The 21,332-nt window shown below is 37.7% G+C and overlaps 1 protein-coding gene across 2 annotated transcripts in view; it reads left to right on the top strand.

Annotated features, from left to right (window-relative positions):
* ca16b (carbonic anhydrase XVI b) overlaps positions 1 to 21,332 on the top strand; it is a 100,332-nt gene that overhangs the window by 35,414 nt on the left and 43,586 nt on the right. For both annotated transcript variants that reach the window (XM_051415742.1, XM_051415744.1), the window contains exon 3: positions 17,474 to 17,653. In XM_051415742.1, the coding sequence (XP_051271702.1) occupies positions 17,474 to 17,653 (180 nt within the window). The remainder of the gene's footprint in view (positions 1 to 17,473; positions 17,654 to 21,332) is intronic.

Raw genomic sequence — 21,332 nt, 5'->3', positions numbered from 1 at the left:
AATACTTTTAAATATAATACTTCTCATTTTCAGGGACCAAAGTCATTTGAGCTGCATGTGAAATAAAAATCTCTGTAGGGGAGATGATTTGTCACACAAAGTGAAGTTTGCCTCATTTGTTACTGACATACGGGTTACAGGGAAGGTAAAAATCACAGGTCACAATAACACTTACTTTTGAAACATTTGGGTATTATTGGGCATTATTTTTTGATAACCACATGACTTATCATGAATTATTCCTCACCCTTGCTTTCCTATATAAACAATTCAATTTCTCTAGAACTGGGCGAGGTTTATTTTTACAGATGTTATTATGAAAGACATTTTATTTTGATTGGGCTACTGTTTTGATAATTGTTGGAATAAAAGGAGTAAAGAAATGTTAAAGAGCTAAATTTATTTATTTATTTATTTATTATTTTTGGCCCAAATTCATTTACTAGTCAGTTTTTCACTACTACAGTTTAATAATTAGATTAAATGAATGATTCAATTAAATACAAACCTTTGTTGTAAGCTTTGAATGCTTTTGGAGATGAGCGTGTTTGTGTAGAGGTAATCATTTGCACACATGTGAATGCACAAAAATAATGAACAAATTTGTCCAGTTAAAACACTACAATTGTTATAACAAATGCTCAAATTGTCTAGCACTCAATTCCAACACTGATCAGCTTTAATCCACAACCGAGAGCCCTGCTGAACTCGGTCGGGTTCAAAGAATGAATGCCAACAAAAGCTGACTGATCAGTGTGTGTCACCTCTTGATTAAATGTTTATTTAATTGTTTACATTGGCAGTTTTTACAACACAATGAAACTGAATTTAATCACATTAATTAAATATTATAATCACTCCACATTGCATCCTTTTTACTTTTCAACAGATGTCCAAACAGAACAAGAAAGAGATGAAACCTAACAATTCAGCACAATACTGAAGGACATAAACTTGAAGAGACGAAACATGCGACTAAATAACACTCAAGCCTAAACAATTCTTGTATGGGCATTATCATGTAGAAAAATAAAAGGGGCTGCTCATAACAGACCTTGGTCTAACTGTTTTTTATGTAAGAAAATGAGCTGAGAACACATAATCAGAAGGGACCTGAAAATGCGTAGCTATTTGCCACAGCTATAGTTTCTAAAAATGTTCTGTGCCTTTTTAAGTAAGAGGTGTAGATGAAAAACAAAAAAAACTCACTCCCTTTGAGTGTGTATATGTTGTTAATGTTTTTTTCTTTGGAGTAAGATACATACCGCTAAGCAGAGATATCACAGTGTTTTTTACAAACCATATGATGTTAACAAAATGTGTTTACACAGGGCTGTTAACTCTCACGTATTGAGCGATGAGACTCACACAGTGGACTGTAATCACCAATTCCTCTCTGCTTTGAAAAGTTTATATCTGAGTTAAGGTAATTATTCTGTGGACATAAGTGCAAAAATATACTACAGTGTACAGCTGTTCGATGTGAGAGTGAGCTGTCCACCTGCTGCTGCTTCTCCAATCACCTGCCTTGCTTGTCGCAGAACAGCAGCTGTGCTGTGAGGCAGACGAGCGGGGACACTTCGAGAGTGATTGCCCACAAACTGCACTCATCTCTTCTTCCTCCAGAATGCTGCATAAGTTAGTTTGGTAACAGTTGTTTTATTCAAGAATAAAAGTGTACAACTATATATAATGGGCCCTGAGCGAATTGGCTTATTCTGGCTGTGTACACGCCTGTTAAATTTGCAGTGATGCATTGTTACCATGTATACTAACAATTTTGTCTTTAAAGAAGCACAGTAACTTCTTAGGTAATACATGTTGATAAGAATAAATGTAATGTTTATGCCAGATTTATTGTGTGTTGGTGACCATCCAAAGATCCATTCAGAAGTGAAGGTTCTGAGACGTTTGTAGGCATGTTGGCCCCTTGCCATTTTGAAGGGGAAACTGTTTTTGAATTGTAGGGGAAGCTCTTCCTCATGGGACAGAATGTATTTCTGTCCCTCTTTTTCTTTACACAAGGTCCTGAAGATTATTTTTACAGACTAGGGGATGTTGTACTTACGCAGCGGCCAACACCCAAGAACAGGAAGCCACAGTTTCTATGAAAGTCCACGAGATGGAAGCAGATAGCGTCAAGGGAAAACAATATTTTGGCTGGGGCTCATTCTGGTGGCCAATTAGACCCCAATGCCTGTATGATTTACCACTTCCTCTACCTGCTTTTATGTGTTTGGGGCTGCTGTGTGGAACACAATGACCCCTGATTAAAGATTGAGCTCAGGCTCTGAGACGGCAGTGGCGCCATTCTTATCAGATGCCTACTCCTCACAACTCAGCAAGACCACCTGAAATCAATGGTTGTATGGTCTGCCTCACTGCTATAGAAAGAGACAGTGAGCATATCTAGACTTCATTTTGAATGTCATCCATTTTGTAAAAAGTAATTAATTATGATGCCAAAATTCTGGTGCTGCTTTTACTTTTTGAATGCACCGAAGGTCTCGTATGGACTCCTAATCAACTGCGTATTATATACTTATCTCTTTGCAATGCTCGATGCATAAATGTGTTTTAAAATATCAAAGAGCTATTTGCTTGCCAGTACAGATTTCTAAAGGGCAGTCAACACATTAAATTCATTACATGAGTAATCAACTCGAAAACACACAATATATTTAAAGATTTGAAGTCAGCAGCTAAATATGAAGGGCCTTTTGTCTTTTAAAGCATCTACCGAGACACATTGTATATGTGGAGCTACGGATGGATTGTTTGTCTTCTCCTCCACCCTCTCCTGTAGACATGGGCTGGAAGTGAAGCCCGGATCTTGAATGGCTGGGTGGAGTGAGGGGTATGAGGTCACACTGTTAATTGCATAATGAAAAATGTCTGGCTTAAGATAACGCTTCAAAGAAACAGTTATGTAACTTCAAATCAGAGCTGACTTTAATTTGATTAAAATCTACAGGGCAGTCAGACAGTGTTAGGGCAGTAGTATGTTATTCATTGTTTTTGCTGTGTTCTTCAGTGTGGAATTACTTTTGTGTCTCTATTATGCGTAACAGAATAGGTTTAGGAGCTAGGAACTATCTACACTACATTCAAAAAATGTTTAAAATGTGCAAGTAAAATTAACTTGCACACTTATAATTACCAATGACAAGCAAGCTTCTAGCTAATTGAACTAAGCTTGCAGCTAATGTTATGAACTAACAACTGATATGTATTTTTTTGACCATTATCACAGAATGTTAAACAAAAGCAATCTACATGCACCAAACATAACATTCTTGCTGTCACTAAGATGGAAGTTACTTGTATACATACCTGTGCATTGATTTCCTGTCTTCTCCATTTACTTCAACCATACATCCTCCCTCTCTCTTTTACTAACGGTGCATGTTGCAAGCTGTCACTCCGATCGAGATGGGCCACTAGAGACGTGTTGCATATTTTCAGCGTAGGTCCTGCCCACGAGTTTCAGCTCGACAGCAAGCAAACGTTTGGATTTGTAAACAAAAACTTTTCTAATTCACATTAACATTAACAAAAATATTTATTGGAGTGACTGTTTGATTGCAAGATGCAAAATGAACTCCATACTCCAGCACAAACTTTTTCAGCTTTAAGGACAGTGGACTAGAACAATGGTTCTATATGTACAGACCCACAACCAGTCTTGTTATGGACAAATAGTAGTGCACCCTTGACTGGCAAGTCATTTGACCTCAGTCCAAATGAGCATGCATTTCACTTGCTGATGGCCAGACTGAAGGCAAAAAGCCACTGAAATGAATAAGATGGCTGTAGTGGCTGTAGTATAGGTCTGGCAGAGCATCAGTAGGGTTTTATTGAATGCAGAAGGACTTGCCACCAAATATATATATGTATGTGTGTGTGTGTGTATATGTATATATGTGTGTGTGTATATATGTATATGTATGTATGTAAAAATATATATATATATATATATATATATATATATATATATATATATATATATATATAATATATGTATATATATATATATATATATATATATATATTATGCCTTCAATGTAAATCTATTTTAACATAATTACTATTGCGGTTACATTCAGGGCATTTTGTTCAAGAACAGCTACAATTCTACATTTCGTCTGTGATTCTAACACCATCAAATTAAAACTGATAAACCTTATAGTCATTGTTTCATTTCAAAATTATCCACTGGGCTGCAGCACAGAATATGTGTACTAAGTAAATGTAATGTCTTACTACTTTCTTTGGATGAAAATCTCCGTTTTAGCTGTTGACACTGCTTGGTTGAGTTATAAACAATGTTGCTCAGTGATGTTCTTTTCAAGTAGTGGGAATTATTTACTATGCTTGCAAATTATAATTTCTTTCTCAGGTGTCTGCCATATTTGATGGCCCTTTACAGGCAACAACTAAAGTAAAATCAACATTAACTTCTCTATTTGTTTGACAAAGGCAAAGTCTCCAGATTAGATTGTTTAACTTGAATCACAGCACACTGTGTTTACCTTGAGTCACACTACATTATCTTCTCACTGCAAACTGGCAACCCAAAAGCTGTTCACTTTAAGGTTAAAGAAAAAAAAGAAGAGATTCCCGTGTCGGTGCTTGTCAGTTAGTGTCAATTCGTCTAACATATCAGATCACGCTACTCTGCAAGTAGGCAGAATACAAAGAACCTATCCAAGTGGGTTGTATCTAGACTTTACTGTTTATCATCCTCTGCCTTCTTGTAGTAATGACTATGTTTTTATGAAGGCATCTGTAGCATTTAAAAGGGTTTGGCATTAAAACCTCTTTTGCTTGTGTTAATTACTGTGGGAAACATGGTGGTGTACGGTATGTCAGGGTAATAACCCTGTTTTTAAATATCTGTCTCACTTTAGACAGGATTCTGTAAGAACAGGCTTTCACTGAGCCTCAACCCACCATAACACCATATTATGGCCTCATCACATTCAAGGTTGTGATTATTAACTTCTCTGGAGATAAGACATTTAACCTCCACTTCACTCTTTAGAACATTTGGCTTCAATCCTGCTAATTGGTCATTAGAATGCTATGAAATGCTTGAGAGAAACGACTAAGCAGAAAATGATTATTTTTCTTGATACTGGTCTGCTGTATAGGCTCTGTTGAGATGACCGCTCCGTCTGGCCCTTTCTTTGTTTGAGTCATGGGAGCTTGAAAAGCTGAAAAGCAGGCTGTTTTGCGGAGAGCAAAGCTTTTCAGAGAAGTTATATATCCGAAGCACTCTGTGTCTTGTGTTGTGGCAGAAAGCGTGTTTGTGCTTGAAGATTGTTAAGAAATTAATTTGGCCTACAACCTCAATGGCAGGCAGACAGCAGCACAGTACAGCTTTTGGATGAGTCTCCTGGAATCAGTGGTGGCTTCAGCTATAGTTGTAGGACATGATGGATGAATGCACAGTAATAAAGCAGATTAATACCTCAGTGAAGTACCACTTTACACCACCCCGGGAAGCAGTCTGAGGCCCGGAAATCTGGCTCATAAGTTCAGAATCAGTTAACGAAACTTGTCTTATCATATCAGTCATCACCAAAATCTAAAATAACGGGTCCCTGTTATATAAAAACCAATTTGAACTTATGTAATATGGGTCAGTAAGTGACCTGCAGCATCAGCAAAAGGAAGTGCAACTTCAAAATGACCCGCAGAGTTTAATTTGGATGGTTGAGATAGCAGAGGATTATTGATGATCCATTGGATCTGATGATTCATTGGATCTTGTCTGCTTTTTCTGTCACTTTGGCTTTGGCATTAACACTAGGGATGGAAGTAGTTATCTTATCTGAACCTCCTGCCAGCTATCTCCCAGAACAGCTAGACCTTTAATCACCTGTCACAGTTTGTGTCTGCAGTAACTCCAAGGAAACTAATATTGTAGTGGCTCTGGATAGAAGGATGGAAAGTGATAACTAGTGTGGATTCTGACACAGCATTTTTTCTTCAGTTCATTATTATTATTATTATTATTATTATTATTATGTATTGTATTTTCCTTCCATATGATTTTTGGCATTCAACTACTTCAGCATACTTCTTGCTACAGAATTCATTCAACTATTAAACACTCTTCAAGGACTCTTGTGGCTTGTGTTCAACTTTGTTCTACTTTTTCTATTTGAAATATTAGGCTTTATTAAAAAATAATTTTGGAGAAAGCTTAAAATTATCTTTAAACTTTCTCTACCTTGAAAAGCTACTTCTTCCACATACTTTGAGCTACAAACTTAAAACGTCCACAGGACCTTGGACTATTCAACTTGTATTCAACTTCTTATTATTACACATTAACTTGCTCTTCCACCCACAACTTTCACTTCACATACACAAATTTATACGTCAAAACGTAGGCACGTTTGTGTTCTTTCAGCTCTTCTAACTACTTAAGCTGTAGGATGTACGTTTGGGAAATTTCAGCCTTAAAGCACCAGGAGAGCCCTTGAACTCTCAAATTTACTCTTGTATTTTGACGCTGACACTCTCGAGCAAAATCAGAAATGCGACGACTTTTGAAACTGCGATTTCTCTGTGATTTTTCATTTATCCTCACGTATTATATAGCAAACTCTTCAACAAGTTCTTACGATGCTCATGGTCTAAACAGTTCAGCAACAGGATTTACAGTTCTTCCACTATAGCGTCTTATTCAAGGGGAATCTCAGCAGTTGTCTGTGTTCTAGCACCAATTTTTTTTTTAACAGTGACTCAGCACTGTCAGGCCACAGTAACACACATGCTGATTGGCTGATTAAACTTCCTGTCTATCTGTCTTTCTTTCTTTCTGTCTCTCTGTCTTTTTTTCTGTCCGCTTTCTTTCTGTCTCACACATATAAACAATGATATGTATACTTCTATTGAACTTTTTAAACTATTAAATTGTTTTCCACATTTCTCTTTCACTCTCTCCCGCTCTCTTTGAATCCTCTTCAACTCCACTTTGAAATACTTCTACTTTCGCATTGTTTCAGCTACAGAAACCATTCAAGTATTAAACTGTTCAGCTCTTTAAGGACTTTATGCTTTAATATACTAAGCTGTTTTCAAGTTTTTTTTAACCTTTTTATACTTTTTTTTTTCATATACTCAATGTTCTGTTCAGCTTTTAAAGGACATTTATGCTTCAGCAGTTTGTTCCTCTGCATTTCAGCTTTCAGATTTTTCAGCTATTCATCTCCCTTTATACATTTCTGCTGTCAGCATCTCACAGCATTTTTTTTTTAACAGGAAATGCATTTTCTAGTTATGAGTCTAGTATTTATTATGTTCATCAAATGTTATACTGTTGTTATACTGTTGTTACAAAGGAGGGAGGTTGAGGAGTTTAACATAGATAAAAGGATAAGATCTGTAAAGAAGTGGCACATAAATAAATTAATGTGGCCTATTTTGAACAAATTCTTCAGTTGTCAGGAATAAAGCAAACCTAATTTTCAGCAAAAAGCACAAGGGAAGTGCACTTAATTAAATTATTTTTTAGGTGCTTTGTGGATGAGAAAAACGTATCAGCTCAATTTGATATCTGGCACCACTTTTAGTCATTAACCAACATGTGTGCAGATTCAGCTGTTTAAACAATAACGCAGGCAGATATGTGTGTCCAGATGTGGGAGCAGCCTAGCCTGTTGTGTCCCACAGCTTCTTAAGTCTTATCTGACTGATTCGAAGATTCATATGCTGTAGGAAAACAATAACTTACTTACGCTGTCTGTATTGTCACCAATTTTCTGATTTTATGCTTTGTGAAAGGCTGTGATGTATGAAATTCAGCAGAGTTTCCACCAGATTTTAATTGATGACTTAATTGGAATTTATTTTCTTTTGCCCAATTACTTTCTTACTACTTTTCTTCCCTCTGTCTTTCTTAGTTTTATGCTTTGGCTGGGTCAGATGGCGCCTTTAACACAGTCTGATGCTCCACCATTGAACATCACTTCTCACATCACAATGTCATACACATCAATAATCTCTGTAAAGCACTGTCAATTAAGGATTTAATCCAAACATAGCACAGCCCTACCCTTCATGAACCCCTTCTTCATGGCACGTGTGAATTCTGTGATCAATTATTGATTGCATTTTTTGCTGTTGCACTGTTTTATTATTGTAATGAGACTCATTAGTATTTTGATTATAGACCACCCCTGAAGGTTGGTGATACATGCTGTCTTGTAAAGGCCACACTGTACGAAATTGACAACATATTCAATGAAAATGATACCTTGTCGATAGTTATCCTTTGGGGAAAGTTAAATGGGGAATTTTCCACCCCCATTCCTAGCTGACCAAATATTATTTATTTTTTTATAAACTTTCTCAGGCTTTATTATCATTGTTGTGCCAGTGTCTCTGCAATAAAGTAAATGCAAAGAGATTATTTTTGGTGTGCTAACTCCTCTACCTCTTTGTTCATGACAGAACTGACAAGGTCAAATAAATGCACCTTTAATTTGGTGAAGTGTAACTGAAGACTCACTCATGCATCATCCTCCATGTCTGCCACAGTGACCCCTATGCCTTTTTTTATTTGGCAAACTACACTGATATATTGAGTAGCTGTTCCTTTAGATCTCCTCGGAGAAGCGGATGTTGGACAATGTTGAGAATAAGCTTTTAAAAGCACTGAAGCAGACTCTCCAATTACTTTCTCTTTTTATAATTCCTGGGTAAAAATTATTCACTGTTCTTCATCATATATTCCCTCACTTGTCTTTGAAGCCTGCTGACGCCCACTGAGGGCATTATGGTTTTTACCTTCATGGTTCACTGATAATTGAGGCATCTTATGCAAACTGGCCAGTAAAGGAATCTGACAAGAAACTCCTTTGAAAGTACAGTTCCCCACAAATACAAAATCGTATACACACATAGATAGAGGGCTAATTGCTGCAATTAATGACTTATTTAAAAAAAAAAAAAAAAAAACATCCTTTCATTTACCTGAAATCTTCCACTATTTGTCACAGTAAGAAACCTTTGGGTGTGTTGAAATGTCTCAATGACAATTTGTAGTAATAAAAAAAAAATTTCTTATTGAACTGTACACTAATGACAACAAAACAGACCCTGTCCTTAGTTAAACTGTTGCTTAGTCACACTCTTATGTCTTAAGGTTTCTTTTAAAAAATCTGAGCATAGATCTTCAGGCAGACTGTTCCAGAACCCGGGCCACAGGGGCTAAAGGCTGACTCCCCCATGTTTTGTTGAAATCCTTGGAACTACTAGGAGGCCAACAGCAGAGGATCCGAGGGACCTGCTAGATAAATATCTGAAAAGCATGTCAGAGAGGGAGGATGGTGCCAGACCATATAAAAACTAGGAAGACAATTTTAAAATCAATTCTAAAACTGAGAGGCAACTAAGGCAATTTCTTTAAAATAGGTGATCTCTGTCTGGTCTTCATCAGTACTTGGGATGTTACTCTGGTGTAACATTATGTAGTTTTGGCAGCATGACCTCATTTAGACTGGGGAACAGTCAACAAAATTGGCTGCCCCAATTTTGCCAGGATGATTTTCCTCACTTTGATTGTAGTTGCATGCGGTCTTGTTGTACGTCTTAAAACGAAGCCCAGATCCCACATGGCATAGAAAATAAAAGTGCCCCGCTCTAGGTAATCCAAGAAATGATGAAACTGTGGGCTAGTGACTGAATTTGAAAATCATATTATCCCTCCCTGGTTCCTTGTTATACCTGGTGCCATTGGGAGAATGTATCTTTGTTAAATGCTCACAATCAGTATCGTTCAGTGGAGACTGCGCTATTCTGTGCACTGTGAGTTTCACTTTCCTTCATCACTTCCCAGCCATTAGGTCACAGAGCTGCCAGGAAGCCTGTAAAGAGATCTGTAGGACACAGAGACAGTGGAACGAAGTGATGCTGGAGGAAGGGACTGAGTCTGTTGGTTTGTTTTGTGCTAAAATGCTGTGGTATTGCAGTTTACAGAAGATAGGACTGAAATATTCTCATGTTATGAAGAGTAGTACCATGTAATTGCCATGTCACAGACCTGTGCCTGAAAATAGAAACCAGGAGTACTCTCCACATATACAGTAAAGGCTCCATACAGTATGTGTATGTGCAAAATCCATATTAAATTAACCTATGCTACTGTGAATAAGTGTAAGAATATGTATCAGGATTATCTTAGAAAAAGGTTGAAATGAGGTACATTGCTTGTGAATTTTTTGCTTATCTGACAAAAAAAGGCATAAAGAAATGTGCTAGCGGCATGACTCTGCAAATGGTAAATTTCGGTCTGTCTGTCTTCCCATCGGTCCACCATTTTTATCCAGACTGTGCAAATGTATTAACAGTGGAGATAATATATTGGATAAAATAAAAAGATTATGTATTTGAAAAAAAAAAACCTTTTGCAACTCCAAATCTTCTGTGTGTGCCAAACATACTGTTGATATAAAGGCTTTTTCATCTTGACGAAAGTGATTTCAGACAAATTTCAAAGATAAGTAATTGCTAACATCTCAAAATGTGGTGAAGTTGCTAGAAATGGGTCCAGCAAGGCAATAAACACAAGCAGCCATGCAGGTTGTAAAAAGACAGCAGTTTTAGCAGGTTAGCTACCATTTAATTTGGAGATACCACCAACATTAAGCACATCGGTAATGCGCGTAATAATCTCTCATTGCACAGGAAGATTGAGAGCGTGAACAACTACATACAAAATGTCCAAGTTGAACCAGGAAGTCAAGGCTGTACGCAGTTTCTTAGATGTCAACAACAGACAAATTTGGTAATAATTTACAGATTTCTTTTATTTATTAAATTATTTTCACATACATTTGTTTTACCAGGTTTTCAACCTGTCTGATCGTCGGACCACTTTTACTTGTTGTCTCGTCTGAACCTGTATCTGAACTATTTTTAGTAATGTTGCAGCTTTCTGGGATCTCATAATTCCTTTAGTAAATGTCAGAGACCATCCTAAATGTTACTGGCTGATAAAAGAAAAAAAAAAAACATGACTGATTACAGACCTAGTTGACTATTCTGGCAGGTCTCCACATTGTACAAGCCCTGTGCTCATCAGTTGTCTAACCTGGACATTTGATACTCCCTAGTGCTGCAATGCCTGTGTCTCCACCATCTGGAGTGTTATCAGCATATTGAAAGTGACACCAGGAATGTTTTTCGAAATGTTATCTGATGCTCTTGCATTTACTGAAGGGATTTTGCTGCATACACAAGGCTTGATCTCACTACCGCTGTTCCATCTAGAAAACCGTTCTGACCCATCTCAGTGCTCCTGACACCGTGTCTTATATCTGCCGGCCATGTTTTGTTGTCTGTGCCACTCATACATATGGACTGATCAGTGTAGATTTTTTTTTTGCAAGTGCTAGTGTGCCAATTCTGGGATGTCTGCCAGGCAGCATGCAGCATGGATGCTTTCTCTCAGAGGGACAAAACGGAAATGACAAGGCAATCGCCATTCTGTCAGCATTGCCATGGTAGCACAGGCACGGCTGTTTATCCCAAGGTTAATGGGATGACGCCTGGAACTGAAAGTGCCAGATTGAGAGAAACATGTGCCTGTTTTACTTAAAACAAGTAGATAGCAGAGAGTGGTGTCACATCACACAGAAGTGATCCCAGAGCAGGTTGGATTAACAAACCCTATGCACATTATAAACATCACTCATCTATCTTCTAGCACCATTATTGAATTTCTCAAAATCCTGATGTAAGTGTGATGTTTTGTCATTAAATCTGTCATCTGTCTGCCATTAATTAAAACACCTTAAAGCATGCAGAGTGTTGTAAAGACGGGGGTAAATATAGACGTATGGACATTTTAGCATCAAACCTGCTAGAATCCAGTACAATCCATATGTTTTGTACTGATATATTTAATATGGCTGGGTGCTTGTTGTGCTGCTGCTACATTTGCAGAATTAATATGAACAGTAATCAGCTACTGCATATACACAAAGCAACATTATGTGAATCCACCACACTATACAAATAATCCACTTTTCATTATCTCTTGCAATTAGAAGTTGTCACTTCCTACTGAAAATTAGCAACCAGATAAATTGATCTATACTGTTCATTTAGCCACTTCTGTCATGAGTTTTATAATTTTTCCCTTTGGGGTCTGGTGTACAAGTACACTTCTGATTCCCATCCTGAAGCAAGTGGAATTCATTTCAAAGTTATTAGCTTTTACAGGGATTAGAAAAAATAACACAAAACAACAAATCTCAACAGCAAAACAATATGATAGAATTCACCACAGGAACACAATAAGCTAAAGACTCCAAATAAGGTAATCACAACTCACTTTTACAATCTCAATAAATATAGAACACTACACGCTTCATAAAGGTAGGAGTTGTTGCAGGGGTTTCGTATTGTTCTGCGTTACACCTTTTTCAGGTGACGAAGATCATGCGAGAGATGACGCGAGAGAGATCATCAGTTCAGCTTATTATCTTTGGGTCAAAACAGATGTAACAAGAGGAAAACAAATATCTTCCCACCTTCTACTTGGAAAGACAGTTTGAGAGTGTTTGTCTCTATCACAGGATGGAGACAAACTTTCAGCAGTGATTTGTTATTTATAATTGAGAATACGTTTTATTTTATGCTAACACTCTTAACACTCTCTGCTAACATACCATACAGCCACATCTGCAGCAGTAGTGTTCTGGGGCCTCATGTATAAAAGACTGCGCAGCTTTCATACTGAAAGGCATACTCACAAAAATGTATGAATAAATGGATAATGTATGTATGGATGTATGTAAAAATGTATAAATGGATGTCAAAAGAGGAGTGGCTGCACATCGGCAGAGTGTCGCTGCTACAGGTGTGGGCTCAGGAAAGCCAGAACAGACACCACGTGAAGGAAGGGTCATTGCAATTACAAGCCCTCATCTCTGGCATCCTGCCCACATGCGAGGGTGACTCAGACCTGTATGTTACTCCTTACTGTATGACTGGCTGCACTCTGCTTTGGTGGACCCGGGGTCAGGTTCATGCATCCACAGCTCCTGTGGCAGAAGCACGCCACAATTGTGAGTGAGTGCATTTGTCCACCTGGCACTGCATTGTCTTCCTGGGGAGATGGGTCTGTGCGCCTCGCCTCCTGTGCTTCATGGATGTCGGTGCGTCTCAGCAGCTGTACAGTGTCAGATGTGCGTTAACATCTCCATGTTCCGTAAACAGAGAAAATTGCTGTTTTCCAGGGCGGTCTTGATGTTAGCGCAGTGAGTCAGGTATTTCATTTGTGGGAAATTAGCCGGAGGGTGCACAATACGGGGATATAGAGGTTGCCTGTATCTATTTCCTAAGTGGATTTTTTTTTATTCATTAGAAACCCTCAGATTTAGGATGGTTATGGATGGTGGGAAAAATTGCATTTTCTTCCTGTTTGGGTTTTGGTCTTTCTGATGTTAAACATTATCCACATAAATGATCAAACTGTCATGGTGTATCAGTGGATGACATGATTATGGTTTTTCATAAACATATCACAGTAACTGGAGTGGAAACATTATTTCGAAACATTTGGCGAGTTTCAATACTTGGACATTTTAAATCGCCAAGTTACAGAGGCAGTGGCTCTCACGGCTGATCTAGAGCTTGCACCACAGCACGCACATTCTCATCATGTTCATTTTCATAACGTAATTCTATCCCACCGTGTGAGTGCAAACCAGCTTATCCAACCCTTATATGCATACGCACCGTTTATACATAAGGCCCCTGCAGTGGGCATCAAGTGTCCTGCTTATAGTTAGTTATAAAGTTGTTGTGGAATTGGATTGATAATCAGACTGAATTATCATTCTGTTTCACTTAATTTACTCTTTGAATCGCTGAACAGATCAGAGGTGTGAGCAGTGATTCAGAGATCTCAAACCAGGCTAAATAACTGCTATGGAGGACCTGAGTTTCCCTTGCAATAATGGTTACGGATAAATTCTGCTGATTATTGATTTTTATATTCCTGGAAGGTGAGCTGTAGCATCAGTGTAACTCACTCATCTTTGTCCATCATATGTATATAAAACTATCAGTATACTGCATGAATTACCCGATAGCACCTATAAAGATTTTCATTAGAATAAATGTGTCGTTCAGCCCAGTGTGTGTGAGCTGGTCTCTCCATAGCCATAAGCTGAATGTTGTTGCAAATGTGCCGTGTAATGTTTTAAATAAATCAACCCACAACATTTTAAAACACGTACTTATTTTTAATTTGTTCACCTCAGCCTGATAACCACTAGAATTATAGTCATTCTGATGGATGGCAATGAGACAGATTAATCGACTGCTGTGCAACCCTCACTTATCTGATTTTTAGCTGCTCCTCCCTTTCTGTTCTTGAAAGGCAGAATTATCTCTCTAGCCGTAAATGGGATGTAATGTGTGTGTTTTAATGGAAAATTAGCAAAAATTACACTTTGAAGGAAAGAGACCTGTGAAACATGTTGGTGGGTTTAGTACACTTACATATTCAATTTTTTTTTATTTTTATGATGTGATAAACTATTGACACATTTGTTTGATTATGTTTATTTATATCTTAGTCCTATGTTTGCTTATGCCAACCAATAATACATCTAGCCAGGTTTCTGTCTAGCTTCCTTTAATGTTCTGAGTCAACATCTAATCTGTGTCACCTATGGAATATGTTGTTGTTGAGAGATATGTCAGTCATGTTTTTTGAGCCCCTATATATAACAGTAACAGCTGAAAAAGGTTTTTGTAGTTTGCCACAATTCACTTAAGAGGAGGAAGAAGAAAAGCAAGGAAATGAGGGTTGAAATTGCCCACTGGAGAACCAGAGTAGTTCTCAGTGCTTTTTATTGTTGGTAGCCCACATAGCACACTTTGTCGGTCAGGGAAATGGTAAATGTTCAAAGCAACTGGAGGCATTGTACTTCAGACAGTTCTGCCAAAGAGAATATATATTTTCTTCAAACACAAATGGGATGGCAGTAAGTCGTAACCAATTTGACAACTGCCTCAAGTGTGAACTACTTTATCAACAGTATTTCCCCAAACTGTATAAATATACAGCTAACCCTACAGAGTTTCAGTCTGAGCTCCAATATTTGTCCTAGAAACATTCAGAGACATACTCTGAAAATTAATACAACTGTATAGGTATACAAAGGAACTAATATATAGCTTGTCTCACAAGCACCATCTGGTTGCTTAATGCATATTATAGCTAGGCTGATTCTGGATTGTGAGGCTTATACTGATATGGAGTTGATAACATTATGTGCGTCTACAAAAAAAAAAGGCACCCAATATAAACGTCAGTCTTAATACGCATCCTTTAGATTAGTTTTTTTTTTAAAGGATTTTGATCAAGATGCATACTTATTTTACCATTGAAAAATAAACTTGTCAGTATTGTATTGGTGACAATGTTTCTAAATTATCTCAAAATGACTTTTTGTCCTGAAGGTTCTTGATGTTAAACGGCCCACATATACACAGATACCCAGTATATCTGCACAAAGCTAATGTTGGCCAATGCAATGGCCTGACTTAGGCAAGACATTTATTTCATTTTAGTACCAGAAATAAAAGAACATACAGCATAAAAATGAGCAGCAGAAGCAAAACAAGTTAATTTTGTTGTGACTTTAAACTGCATGGCAAAGAATTGTGATATGTTCACACTAAACATTAAACAAGTGAGCAACATGGGAATACCACTGTAGCCATCATTCTGACCCCCCGTTTGGGTTTTGGTCCTGGTTTGGTCTCACATCTCCCAATACTAAAAGCTCCCTCTCACTTGCTAGATGTCAGACTTGTTCTTCATCCCTCCCATATTGATTGGGTTTTTGATTCTCAGTGAGATCGATCTTAGTAGCAACATTACAGGACTTCAGAGCCAATTGAGTTTAAATGAGTCTCAGACAACTTTAATGTTGATGGCAGTGTTATGGCTGACAAGCACAAATCAAATGGAATGGAGGAAAGGATAATAGTTAAATATATATGTTTTTCTACATAAAGGCTAAATAGAACATTTTGTACACAGACCACTTTTTATTTGAATATGGTAAATATCTAATTCCATTTTTATAAAATCCCTCCTTTGTATTTATGATTGGCTAGCAGCTTTGTCTAGCCTTATAGTAATAGTAGTTTATTCACAATGGGCTCTGTTACAGGGTATGAAATATTACTGAGGGTATCTACTGGTACAAACATATTGGTAAGTCTAAAGCCATGACTGACAAATTTAATCCTGCTTGCTAATGCAGTCATTAGTTGGAAACATATCTCAAATCCATTCCAACATTTACGTGCCATCCAGACCTCACCAGCCCATAATCTTGCAGGTGGTGTTTATAAGACAACTGACAATTAATTAATTCAAGTCACTGGGCAAATCTGAGACATTTCCAAAGGCTTAACATTGTTTAGTGCACTAACCATGGGATATATTCATTGTAGAGATGAAATAAAATGGTTCCTGTTATGTGTCTGCACTCCACTGTGCATGTTTACAGTTGTTCTCTGGTTGACGTGGTAAAACACTGGATATTTCAAATGAATGTCTTTTCAAGGGACCAGAGCACAGTCTTTGGCTGCAAGGTGTTTATTCATAGCAAGACATTAAAGCCACCCTTGATCCAGGGTGTTTTAGCAAAGAGGAGTTCTCATATCATTTTCATGAGCCAGTAGCAAAGTTGCCCTATATCTGTAGGGAATGGGATCATGAATATTGTGTTAACCCAGAAAAGTTAAAATCCACGCATGCTTCCTTGTTCCCCTGATCCCTCAGCTTTTGTTGTTGCATTGGCCCATTGTACCCGAGAAGAGATCAAGGGGACCCCTGTCGGTTGTGGATTATTCCTTTGTAGAAGCGCCACTGTAGGGGATAGAGGATTAAAAGAGCAGACAGTGGATGGGGATTCTACAGGAAGTTCGTTTGCAGCACACACTGCACATGGATTGTTAAAGTGGAGTATTTTCTATTGAAAAGCCTATTTGGTGTAATATTTCATTGTTTTTTATATATATAACATATCCAAGGCATAGACCCACATTAACTCTGTACTCATTCTAGGCTCAGTTTCAGTAAGTGCAGTACTGTAGGAATATGCCTCATTTGGATATTTATATCGTATATGGACAATTAACGCTGGAATTGCCTGTAGCCAGATGATGAATTTTCATTGTGTTTACATGTTTTCCCAGCTGTTGGAGGGGTTTAGAGGGCACTGCAGCTGAATGAATATGAAAGAATCATTGTCCTCTTTCCCTCAATTTTTGTTAAGGGCATATTGAAAACTGGCTGCTGCTGTAATATTGTCAATGTTTCTAATTGTGTGTGTGTGTGTTATAGTCCCAATTCTTAGACAAAGGAGATTTCTGGGGACTAGTCTACATTTTTCATAAGCTCTTGTTTCTTTTATTTCTGCAGGAAGCCATGGACCTCGAGGCTGGGCAACCTCATACCCAGAATGTGCTGCGAAGAACCAATCACCTGTGGACATTGCAGATGAACAAGCTTTGGTTTCGGAGGAGTACCAGGAGCTGGTGCTTGAGAAGTTCAACACTGAGTCCTCCAACCAGACCACAATGAAAAACACAGGAAAGACAGGTCTGCATCAGAAAATGCAAATTAAAATTTTTCTGTAACGGTTCTTCCTTATCATCATACATTTCTAATGATACTAAGATGAGCGTAGATTTGGCAATATGAAGGCAGTATATTGTGGGATGAAAATAAAGAGATGTTGCCATACCATTCAACTTTAGGTAGCTGTCCCTTTTTAACATTTTACTTTTGGTTATATTAGACCATTGCATCACTGTTATTAAGTACCTTGAGGATTAATTCACTGGATTAGCCAACATGTGGTCATTTTATCTATAAAATGCTTTAAATTGAATTTCCATAATATATATACTAACAAATAACAATGTAATATAAAATATATATTAAGTAATAAAAGTTGTGACCCATATCACCCACTCCTAGTGTATAATATTCAATTTAGAAAGATATTCTTTAAATCAAGCTAAATTTGTATATATAGTAGAAAACCTGAACAAATTTGAAGTACATCCAATGGCAAATTTCAAAACCAAGCTCTGTTAATTCAGTGAAGCAGATTACAATCACGCATAATAGTATCAGTCTGTTATAATTCTTATAAATCAATCTGTTTGTTTTAGTAATTTTATTTTATTTTCATTGCCTTCATTGTACTGCCTCTTGTTCCCCTCTGTTTCTCACCACCCTCTTTGCATCAGCCTGTATGCTTTGTTTACGGCAACATTTTGAAGCTTCCTTGATTAACAGCTACTTCAAACCATTGCCTTTTTTTTTTCTCAATCAGCTAATCCGTAGACCATTGGTGTGAAAACCCTGACCTTAATTGATCTCCTCTGGTTTTGGCACTGTTTCTCTCAGAGAGTAGTTTCATCTTTTGCGTTTGATCATAATGAGAGTTGTTAGCCTCCATGACAACCAAGGCCACTGGGACAGCCAAGCGATGCTGCGGGCTGCTTATTTACAAAGATGGAAATAACACGGCTGGCTGTAATTTTGGGCACAAACAGTACAGAGGGAATTTTAGATTGCTAAGCACTGTAAAAATAAGAAAAATTGAACTATTATTACGCAAACGCTATTTAGAAGAGATCAGCTCAATATTTCGCAAATTCGTCTCACAGTTGTGCGAAATGGATTTAATATTAGTTTTTCCTAAATTACTATGACATAATTTGACGGGTAGATACAACAGCTCATGGAAACATCACATTTTTGATTGAAAATAAATGAAATATTACATTACCAAGATGTAATCTACTATAGAACACAAGTTTGAATAATATTTAAAGATGATAAATATCTGGACAATTCAATGATGATGGGTAGATCGATCGCTCTCTGGTTAAAGGTGTAACATTTAGATCTATTGGAAATTAAATGGGATATTCATAGGTATGTTTTCATTAGTTTAGAATTACCTGAATATAGGAATTGATGTCTTTCAGCTATCTTGGATGAGTCTTTTTTATCTACTGACACCGTGGGTCGCCTTCTGCAGAGGCTGCCATGCTGAACTGCCACATTTCTACAGTAACCACTGGCTATAGATAGATAGATAGATAGATAGATAGATAGATAGATAGATAGATAGATAGATAGATAGATAGATAGAAGTTTCACAGCCTACTACACACTTCACAGCCCATTCTCATCCCAGGTAGGGATGTCACAAGAACCAATACTTCGGTACCAAGTCGATGCCAAAGTTTTATAAACGTGACGGTACTCGTAGTTTTCTACAGTACCGCAAGTACCATAAGTACTGGGTATTCAATTCTTCCCGACCTGACTGTTGGACATGCACTGCAGAAAAACACAGAGACAGACGCTCTATGGTGCAGATACAGTGTTTACTTTACCAGTGCATACAGAGAGAGAAAAACAGAGAGAGGCGGCGTGTGTGTGTGTGTGTGTGTGTGTGTGTGTGTGTGTGTGTGTGTGTGTGTGTGTGTGTGTGTGTGTGTGTGTGTGTGTGTGTGTGTGTGTGTGTGTGTGTGTGTGTGTGTGTGTGTGTGTGTGACATAGACCAGAGTACGGGTGCGTGCATGTGTGGAAAACAGTACTGAAGGGTGGGTGAGCAGATTAAAGTAGTTTGTGAGGAAATGAGTAAACAAGAAAACATCTATTAGGAAATGTATTTTCTAATAGATAACAATTTTATTTTTTTTAGTAATGTTGTTAAAGTTGAAGTACACAGGATTTACTTTTTTTTTTTTTGGTAATTCATTTCTGGTATCGTGACAGTCCTATTCCCAGGTCGTCAAATATAGACACTAGCGGTGTTCAGTTAGTTGCAACTTCACTGCTAGATGCCACTAAATCCTAAATCACACTGGTGCTTTAAATAACTGGTTAGCTGATGCCCATTGCTCCAGAGTCTGAAAACCAAAGTTGAGAATAAAGTCAAAAGCAGTACGTAGACTTTACTGAACCTTTATTTTCAGGGCTGCACTTGATTGGTTTTATTGGCTTTATCATTTCTGTGAAATGTGGATGAAAGTGTTCATGGACTAAATTTTTTTAAAACGGTGTTCGTTATTGATTCTAACAGAAATTCATCCTTCATGTTCTTGGGAAACTGTTTGAAAGTTTTGAATGTGATGCGTTGTTCGGTAAATGAATCTTTGGCCTTCAGAGTCATCTTTTGTTTTCCACATCATCACTTGTGGCATCCTTGATATTTTGTGTTCACACAATCTCCACAACTTTTTTTTATGTGCCCTAATCAACAGCCTTTTGTTGTGGAACTGTACTGAAATTGTTAAAGATGACGTCAAACATGACTGAATGTCTCCCTGCTCATTGTTGTGCCGTTGTCACAGCGCTGTGGTCCTCAGGAGCTGAGCAGAGGTCTGTATAATTACATTTGGTATTATGAAAACTTAACCAGGCAGTATCTCCTCTCATCGTAACTGCAGTGGGTCAATCATCATATACGTTTTTGCCCATTCATATTCATTATATTGTCATGAGACTGGGACTATTTTTTTCTAGGTCCCTCAGTTGTACGCTTCCACAGACTACTATAAAAGATTGATATAGGGTTGGGCTGGGTACCAAACTTCAACACTTTAGCCGGTGCAGCGGACACAAGTTGTGGACACAAAATGTATGTATGATCAAAGGGGTTGATATGGCGGGCTTGTTTATTTACACATCCAATGATTACAGAGCAGCATTATCATTTATTTGGAGTCTGTGTTTCTGGTCAAAAGTCCAATATTCACTCGTCCTGAGGGAAATATCTGGTTGGGGGGGAATAACTACCAAATGCTGCTAGAGTTGTTCCGATACCAATACCAGTATCAGAGGAATTTCAGATACTGTTTAAAATGCGATATCGATTAATATGAGTACGCATGTCTGTGCACCAATCCGATATCACGTAATTTATTAGCCCTAAAGTGGGACCCCGCTATTATTTTCCCCCAGCATTGCAAAGTCCTAACCCACTCTACACTGACTCTGAGTCACTAGTTGATAGTCACTAACTGTGTCTGTGTGCTGTTTGGTACTGAGAAGGTAGTGCACAGTGGGTTTTTAGCTGAAAACAGCTGCCTTCTGTGGCTGAAAACACTATAAACATTGTGAGAATGACCACTAAACAGTAAGCTAAAAATCACTAAAGAGCTGTAGATTCAGGCTTATCACTGCGTGACCCCTTTCTCATTGTCACTTTTTGTCATGTAATAATTCCTAATATAGAATAAAATATTGATTA

The sequence above is a fragment of the Dicentrarchus labrax genome, unplaced genomic scaffold (assembly GCF_905237075.1).
Source record: "Dicentrarchus labrax unplaced genomic scaffold, dlabrax2021, whole genome shotgun sequence".
In the NCBI taxonomy this organism is placed as follows: domain Eukaryota; kingdom Metazoa; phylum Chordata; class Actinopteri; family Moronidae; genus Dicentrarchus; species Dicentrarchus labrax.
This window is presented reverse-complemented; position numbering and strand designations above follow the sequence as displayed.